The sequence below is a fragment of the Vollenhovia emeryi genome, unplaced genomic scaffold (assembly GCF_000949405.1).
Source record: "Vollenhovia emeryi isolate VEMERY1.0 unplaced genomic scaffold, V.emery_V1.0 DF939249.1, whole genome shotgun sequence".
NCBI lineage: Eukaryota > Metazoa > Arthropoda > Insecta > Hymenoptera > Formicidae > Vollenhovia > Vollenhovia emeryi.
In genome coordinates this window covers 193734-202418 of record NW_011967117.1, presented here as the reverse complement: position 1 = coordinate 202418, position 8685 = coordinate 193734, and the positions used below count along the sequence as shown (strand labels likewise).

General features: G+C 39.9%; 2 protein-coding genes across 6 annotated transcripts in view; one reads left to right on the top strand and one right to left on the bottom strand.

The window, feature by feature from the left end:
* Window positions 1-544: 544 nt before the first annotated feature.
* Window positions 545-3997, top strand: LOC105559914. The gene is made up of 3 exons (XM_012008559.1): window positions 545-962; window positions 1761-2063; window positions 2735-3997. Exons 1-3 carry the CDS (start codon window positions 684-686, stop codon window positions 3263-3265), a joined length of 1113 nt encoding a protein of 370 aa, XP_011863949.1. The 5' UTR covers window positions 545-683; the 3' UTR covers window positions 3266-3997.
* The window catches only part of LOC105559915 (heparanase-like), an 8250-nt gene continuing 3515 nt past the window's right edge, over window positions 3951-8685 (bottom strand). For all 5 annotated transcript variants that reach the window (XM_012008561.1, XM_012008564.1, XM_012008560.1 and 2 more), the window contains 5 exons: window positions 6276-6652; window positions 5861-6104; window positions 5132-5491; window positions 4314-4743; window positions 3951-4227 (listed from right to left, as the gene is read on the bottom strand). In XM_012008561.1, the coding sequence (XP_011863951.1) occupies window positions 4047-4227; window positions 4314-4743; window positions 5132-5491; window positions 5861-6104; window positions 6276-6652 (1592 nt within the window). In that variant the 3' untranslated portion in view covers window positions 3951-4046. The remainder of the gene's footprint in view (window positions 4228-4313; window positions 4744-5131; window positions 5492-5860; window positions 6105-6275; window positions 6653-8685) is intronic.

Genomic DNA, 8685 nt, shown 5'->3' with positions numbered 1-8685 from the left:
GATCGCTCACAATAAATTTCGAAAAGTTCTCACCGCGTCCGGAAATTTCATGCAATTTCGAATTTGCGAGGCGCGACCGGCCTGAAGTAGGAAAATAAAATTTCATTCCGTTCGAGAAAAGCGTACAACGAGAACGGCTGCGTTCCAATATTCACTGCCAGCCCTAGCGGAAAAAATTTCCATAAGTAACTACGAAAAATATTGACTTGAAATCACAGACTTCTATATAATATAGACTAATATATACTGTTGTATTATATAGAAGTCTGTGCTTGAAATAGAAATTTGTAGAAATTTTTATATCCTCGTTGAAACATTAATTTTTTTTGTAAAAATATATACGAAACAGCACCAGAAATTACAATGTTCTCAAATTAATGCAAGTAGTGTTTCATGGAAATGTACAATTTTGTAAAAATTAAGACAATACGCGCGTAAAGAAGCGAAACGCGCCTCGAGGAAGGCGGCGGGAAATCGACTTCCGCCGTCCCGCCGAAGGCGGGGCGCCTGTTCGAAACGCCGGAAGCGCATCGTCCACGTGACGCAGCTCGGCGTCACACGGTCACGAGGTGGTGGTCAGGTGCTTCGGAGTGCCTTCTGCTCTCAGAGTCTCAGTCACCGTGTGCGCGATTCAGCGGGTGAGTTCGCGTTCGTTCGACCCGGCCTCAACTCCGACCTCCAGGATGACGGGTGGAAAGCCGAGCAGCAGCACGTACCTCGCGCTGTTCGCCGTCGTCGTCGTCCTCTGTCATTTCGACCGCTACGCCCGCGCCTGCACGCCCGCCGTCATCTGGTGCCCGCACGAGTCGCCCGACTACGAAACGGCGCACAGAGCGTCGCCGTCGAGCCCGCTGCAGAAGCTGACGTCCGAGGAATTCGAGAGCAGCCTGGCGCAGTTCAACGTCACCGAACCGGTGCTCGTCGTCGAGGAGCTGTGCGTCGAGGATCTGCGGAACAGCAAGGTTAGTCCCTCTCGTCCCCGCCTGGCTTATTTATCTGCGTCTGTAAAAAGGACTTATCGGAGCTTATCGGAGCCTCGGAGAGGAACGTGAGAAGAGAGAACGGAAGAGGAAGCTCCGAGGGAAGGAACCTCCGCGAGAGGATTGCACCTGGTTGTTACAATGTCGTCGCAAAGCTTAGCCCTGTGTTCTGCAAGGACTCGCTCTATTGTGTATATGTTTGCTCTATAAGCTCTGCAGCTCTGTAAGACTTGGGGGTCAATTCTGCATCTTACGCTAAGTGAAAATGCTAAAAGTGAGCGGCTTCGTCTTCTAATGGGACAGTTAGAAAAAGACAAAGCTACTCGTACCGCAAAGAGTTGCTGGTCGCTTGAACTATATATCGGTCCTTTTTCTTATCGCCCAGAAAGAAAAATATAGTTTTGACTTCTGGCCAGCGACGAAGAACTCACCGTAGACCGGGCCTGATTCTTTCTCTCGCGCTCTACAGTACTACACGGCTTATAGAAAACGGAGCACTTTTACAGAATATGCCTCTCAAATGTGTTTTTGCCTCTGGCTGTTCTGAATGTACATTCGTTCCAATTTAAAGACAGGGGGTACAAGAAGAAGGTATATCTAGGACAAATGGATTGAACTGGTCTAGTTCGTTATGATCCGCAAATGTATTTTCCATCCTACCCTTTCGATGTACGTCGTAACATCCCGTGTGTCATGAATAATTAGAGTCTAGAGCGTAGAACAATTGCTTCTTTCCAGGTATTGTAAGACAAAATTGTTACGAGCATGCGAATATTGCAGGTGCTGTCAAACACCACCAACGGTTCAAAAATATTTTACTTCCCGTGTGTCATCACACCGGACGCGGTCTCCCGAAAGGTCTACAAGGAGATAAGAACGGTGGAGGACATAAACGATGATCACGAGTTCAATATGGCCCTCAAGGACGTCGATTCGAGCGGGTGTATGATGCTCACGGGAAAGCAGTGTCGTTACAGCTACACCGAGCGGATAAAGAGGGATGCACCCGAGGACAATTCTACCGAGTTCAAGATAAAAACAGACAGAGTCATTATGTACTCCGCTCAGCCACTGACGTTCAAGGTGAACACGTTCGATTTAACACCGCGCAAGAAATCCTGAAGGGCCTGAGCGGAATGGCTGTCTTGTACTCTTAAGACAATGCTTTACGTTTTGAATCTTTGTCTTAAAGTAACGCACAATAAAGCCTAATCTACAATGTGCTCTCCGCACCAAGAAACACACTATTTTATATAAAGAAATCGGAACGCCTAAAAAATTTGTCGACCATGTGCGATTGTACAATGTGTAACATACAATTAGTCAACTTGCACGAATTTTTTAAACGTATTTATCGACTACGAAATAGTATGTTTCTGGGCGCAAAGAACACATTGTAGATCAGGCTTAACTGCCTTGTGACTTAAGAATATAAGACAGCTATTCTGCTCAGGCCCTAAATTTCACACAAGGCTTTAAGATTTCGTTTTACAATACTTATCGACTGATCTCTTACGCAAGGTTGTAACTCGATTTTTACGCAATTTCTAATTTTTCTGCTCAAACGCTTATTTTGATCGAGATTGAGCGTTTGAGCAGAAGAGCCGAAAATTGCGTTAAATCGAAGTATGACCTTGCGAAAGAGATCAGTTATGCATTAGACGACAAAGAGGGAAGAATTGACGAAGAGCGATGTCGATTGATTAGCCAAGACAAATAGAGGCTAAAGGTACAAATAAAGTATCTTGTTGTAGCTATCCGAAAATTCCGAGGAGGTGAAACTTGGTCCGTCCAAGTTCTCCGGAGCATCGGATTACACGGACAAGGACAAAAATGTCACCCTGACCCTCAGGTTCACCAATGTCGAGAACATCGGCAGTCTGACGCTCGAGTTCTTGTTCGCGATCAGGAGCATCGGCTACTACACGCTGAACAGAGTGAATTACGAGATAAACAATGAACGATACAAGCTGTATACCAGGCGGGCCATCTCCTTCCCGTTCAATTTCTCTTACCATTGCTCGCCGAAAACTGCCTTCGTAAACGGCAGCACGTACTTAAACATCGCGGACATGCAGGTGCAGATCGATCCGAAGAACGCGACGTTCAGCGACGCGTACGACTGCGTCGGTTTTACCAGTATACCGATTTGGACGGGGATATTCGTTACGGCGATCCTGGGCGTGATCATGATATGGGCGCTCACTATGATCATGGATATCCGCACGATGGACAGATTCGACGATCCTAAAGGGAAAACTATCACGATCTCCAGCGCGGAGTAGGATAAATAGTACTAATAAAGGAAACTTATGATGAAATTATATTATAGGTATCGAATACTCGTGCGAAACCTATTATCACACATAATGTCGCGTCGGTTGTTCACGTCGACGATTATCGTGAACGTACGATTCCCCCGACTTGAATGTCGTTTTCACAGGAACCGAGAGAGTATTGAGTAGTAATAATAATACTAGTCTCATTATATACGGACTTTCGCTCGATGTATAAATATCATTCCTTTGTATATTATCTTACTTTCGATATTTATATATTGTTCGCTGTTTGTGTGATACAACGGTTACAAACTTCTTATGTTACTTCTTATGCGTATAGAAAGTTATAAGATCCTTCATAGAAGAACTAAGAATAATGGCGCTGGCACAATATATACCATATTAAATAAAGATACAAAGTGTTCTTTTAAACAATAACAAAATGTAATATGCGATAGAGAAAGAAAGTTGTATAGCCGTGAGGACTCACAGTAAAAATGAAACAGCTGCGTTATTGTCTGTTATAGCGCAATGTAATGTTTGTTATCTCAAAAATGATAGTAAAAAAAAGAGTGGATTGTGAACGAAGAACTGTCGACTGTAAACGAATAATTTCTACTTAATAAAAGTCTCTATGAACAGACCTTACGCCTGTACAAGTTTCCTTGTTAATAAAAAAGTTTGTAAAAAATATGTAACATAAGCTATAGACGTTTAATATAATGTTTAAGGAAAGTATACATTAATTAAAGTATAAAAATCCTGTAAAATCACCTTGTCACTTTCTTTAAAAGTTTATTCGTACTCTACACACAGGAATAAAAATGTTATAGATGAGCGCGAACACCATGGAGTATGGTGGTAAAGTTATCTTTGTTGTTGTAGTGCTTATTATTATCCGAGGGTGAAACTCTGGCAAATCTCCGTTAAATTTCAGTTTTAACTCTTCGTCATTTGCCTTTATCTTGCTGCAAAACAAATATAACTCAAATTTACTATTTATTCAACTCGATACTCGTCATAAAGTTTAATTTGATTACTATTTTATACATACCTCGATTGCAAGTTATCGGAGGTCAGAATGTAATACTTAACAAACATGTTTTTTTTCTTGAAAAGTTTCTTCGAAAGATTCACGACAGCTTTGCGGTTGGCTATATTTACTCCGTAAAGTGTGACAATCGATCTTTCAGTTCGCGTCGAGCAATGTGCGTACAGTCGTAAGGTGCCGTTGTTGCCAGGTACGTCCAAATCCAGAACCCTCCCCGACACGTATCGCTTATAAAAGACACTAACCCACCAGTCGGGGTTTGGCGTAAGACTCGGCGATACCATAGCGTAATCTCCGCCGAACAACGATTGTCTCGTAACGACTTTTACTCCCGCCTTAGCGCTGCACCCCAACTTGTCCAACCATAGAAATCCGGCTACGAATCTGTCGGACAACCCGGGCGCACCTCCGCCAAATGCAGTGCTGGTCTCAGCTGTAAATTAAATTTTCTATTGAATGCAATCTTTCGTGCTACGCAATAGTATGTTCTCAATTGAGAAGTTAATCTTAAAAAGATGGAGGAATTGTGCGAGTGATGAATAATATTTCAAACAGATCTAACAATTGGAAAATTTGAAGTTTAAAGAAGATATCACATATTTAGGAATTTCTGTATGTAAAATTTAATATACGAGTAATTAATAGCATTTAGAGAAATAATTTCTCGAGAATGAAGCTAACGTTTCACGAAATGTTGGAATAAAATGGAAAACTCGCGCTGCTCAAATCCGGAAGCCAAAGCTGGTATTCACGCATAGCGCGAAAGTTTCAAATATAAAATATTCAATATCTTGACGTTAAGTCAGCTGTAAGACACGTACACAACCACATAGGAACAGTTCTCCCCGATTTGGCAATGTATTCTTTCATGGATTCGATTTGCTTTGATAACCAGTTGAACGTGTTAGGATTCACGAAATCCTTGACTTCAGCCTCTCGTCCATTCAGATAATATTGATGCCAAGTGACAAAATTCACGGTGTCAGTCTGGCTACTCAAAAATGTCTCGGCATATACCTCTCCCATATGAGACTGCTCTCCGACGTGATTCACTTCTGGTCCAACGAGGAAGCTTTCCTTGTATCCTGCTTCATTTAGCAATTTCCTCAAGTGAGCGTAGTCCTTCGCGAGTTCGCTCGGAGAGATTGTCACGTTAAACACGTGTTTAAAGGAATTTGGTTCTGAAAATGTCGAAATAAATGTCCGGAATCGCATGTGCGAATATTATTCTGTAAATGTAGAGGAAAGTCCTCTATTATGAGGTGGGATTCTAATGCGAGATAGCAGGTTTTCAACGTCCAAATTCAATCACAAATCTTTTTTTCACAACGATTACACGGTCTAACGATTTTCCGCTAAACAAATTTCACTCCAAGGACAATAAATTCATGGTGGAACCAACAGATGATGCCTATTAATTTAGCAGAAATTCCGCTATCTCATATTAGGAGCCTAGCTCATAATAAGAAACTTTTCTTAATTTATTATTATAATTTAACATATATTAATCACATTTTATATAGACTTTTCGTGTTTATACAGTTGCTTACCGTTTCCCAATTGCCAATCTAATGTCATGTTTTTATTCTTCGCGAACGCGATAATCTTCCGTGCGTTACTGTCATTCCAAGATCCATCTGGATTTCTGAGCAATACGTTCAGATCGAAAATCATTCGTAAATTTGACATCTTTGAAAAATTATAGATAGCGAGCAAATCGTCACCGGATATGGTAAAGTTGCTGATGTCCTGGTCATTTATGGGGCTGAAAATCTGGGAAGAGCTTATTTCTGTCTGGAATCATCATACATCCATTAAAGCATTAAGATTGAAGCTACAGGTGGTTATGCAGCTAGTGTTATTGTGTATCTCGAAGTAAGTAGAATAAATGATTGAGTCTGTATCGTAATTTGCCAGGTCACTTGTGTTAATATATCATGAAGAATGTCATATTTACAAACCAACCTGATTCTCAACAAATGTCAGACAATCCGCGGAGGTTCCACCGATTCTGAGATAAGCGGGGCTCAAGTGAGAGGCCAACTTGATAAATTTGCCCCTTTCGATGGGCAATTTATTCATTCTTCGAAGTAAGGACGTATCGAGACCAAACGATAAAAATTGGTCAGAGACGATGTGTAGCACAGGTTGCAGTGCGTCGAAATAGACATTATACTCATTATACTGATTATACTGATGGAGTCTATTGATGTGACTGTCTATTGATGAGACTCTGGAGGGCTTGTTGACGTATGTCGTTCGTCCAACAACTAATGTTATTGTGATTATGAGCACTAACACACTACTTATTAACCTGCCCCAAGTGTAATTCTCCTTCCGGTCTGCAATGGAAATAATAAAATTCATTAGTAATGAAAAACATATACGAATAATTTCCTGTATTAGATGCGTATTTAAATTCTTATCTCGATGATTTAAAATGTTAAATTTTTTAATATTTCCTCTTTTATTTGGCGCAATTTTCAACACTTCTTTTTAATATAAAAAACTTTTTGAACTTATGAAATATTAAAACAGCATTTTGTATAACAGATTTTTTTAATGCAACAGTATTTCAAAATATAATAGTTTTTTATGTTGACGCGTGCACTTGGTGATGTTTTACCTCTTTTGTTTTTAAAAAAAGAGATTTTCTGATGATTTGTATTAACGCGTAGCAGGCAATATCTAGGGTGCGTTCGGAGAGAACCTACCAGCGCTGAAAGTACCAGCTTATTTTCGTCACTCACTATATGTCGAAAAAAGATAGATAATAGCGCTAAAAGCGTCTTCGACCTTTGTTTGACATATAGTGACGAAGATATATTAATGCTTTCAGAACTGATAGCGTCTACACTGAATGCAGCCCTGATACCAAAATAAGAAGAGAATTCCTCAAGCTACTGGTAGACGGCGGGTCAATGTTAATTTTCATAATATTTTCAATAGTCTTTCCAATTAATAATAGGGACTCTAAGTTTTCAGCTTATAACTTACAAGTATAAAGATTTTGAACTTTCGCTCGGGTGGTCAGGAAGAAGTACAATGTAATAACCGAGGGGGGAACCGCTGAGGGCACTGTGGTGTACAGATTTGCGGCATTACTGGACATTACTAGGCAATTTTTTAGCATTAGTTTGGGCATTAGGCCGGGGCATTATAAAGATAAAATAAGACAAAACAAAATAAATAATGTAAAATAAGATAAGATAAAGTAATGCCCACTGGGCATTAGTGGGCATTGATGTACAAGATTTTGCTCAGTGGTTTCCCTCTCGGTAATAAACAAAAAACACCATATGAGCGTGAATACACATCAATAAGTGTTCCTTTGGAGAGTCAAAAATTCTCCATTTTTAATCAAAAGTAAAATTTTTTTCTAAAAAAATTATAATATACTTCTGACGCCATTTTAATACGACGAAAAAACATCTGCGTCATTTTTAAGCTCTTAATTGGAGTTGACAAGTCATTTATGTTATCTCCCTTCAAATTGATAAGCATCTAGTTTAATCCAACATGCTTACGTTTCCCGTTTAACATAAGTAAAATTCCCAACTAATTGCGGAATAAAATAAAAGTGCTACTCTGAGATTACAAATTTCCTGAAACTGTACTTCATCAGCAATATTACATTTGTTTAAATTCACGAGCTAGAATGTAAATATGTTGGGTTATGGCTGTACGACACAACGCTTATATCTTCCATTTCATTATTTCTATTGTGTGTCACAAGAAAGACAAGATGTACCCCTGGCGAAAATAATATGTTTATTAAAAATTTATAAGAAGTTTGTTTAAATGTTGAGTCAATGTTCCATTTGAGTTTTAAAACATTTATTGAATTGTTTGTGAGATATGAATTTAAACACGGTTACAAGTGTTCAAATTGCGTTTAATGATACAATGTCAAACGTACCATTGCAGTTTTCTAAGTGTTTGTAAAATGTTATTGTCGCTAAAGGATTAACCAGATGTTTGCAACGTACTTCCAAACGATGTAACCATCAGTAAAACTCTTCATAAACAATGTAACCATTGATAAAACTCTTTATAAATAAATATAAACATCATTTCTCACTTAAAATTTTCGCCAGGGTAATACACGACAAATGATATGCCGTTTTAGGAGAAGCGATTCGATTCGAGAGCGAGGGAAGCAAGGGCTAAGGTGAGTCATGAAATTCGAGTCCCGTGCTTCTTCACAAAGACGGGTCTTAAATCCCAATTTACAGCGACGTTCGAGCGTGAAGCCTGCTACAGACTGCACGCAGCAAGCAGCAAGCGTCGAGCAGCAGTCAATCAACGAAGAGATATTTTCTACGCCACTGCTGACGCTTCCGCAAAATTCAGCAGTGTTGGATCCTCGCTGCTT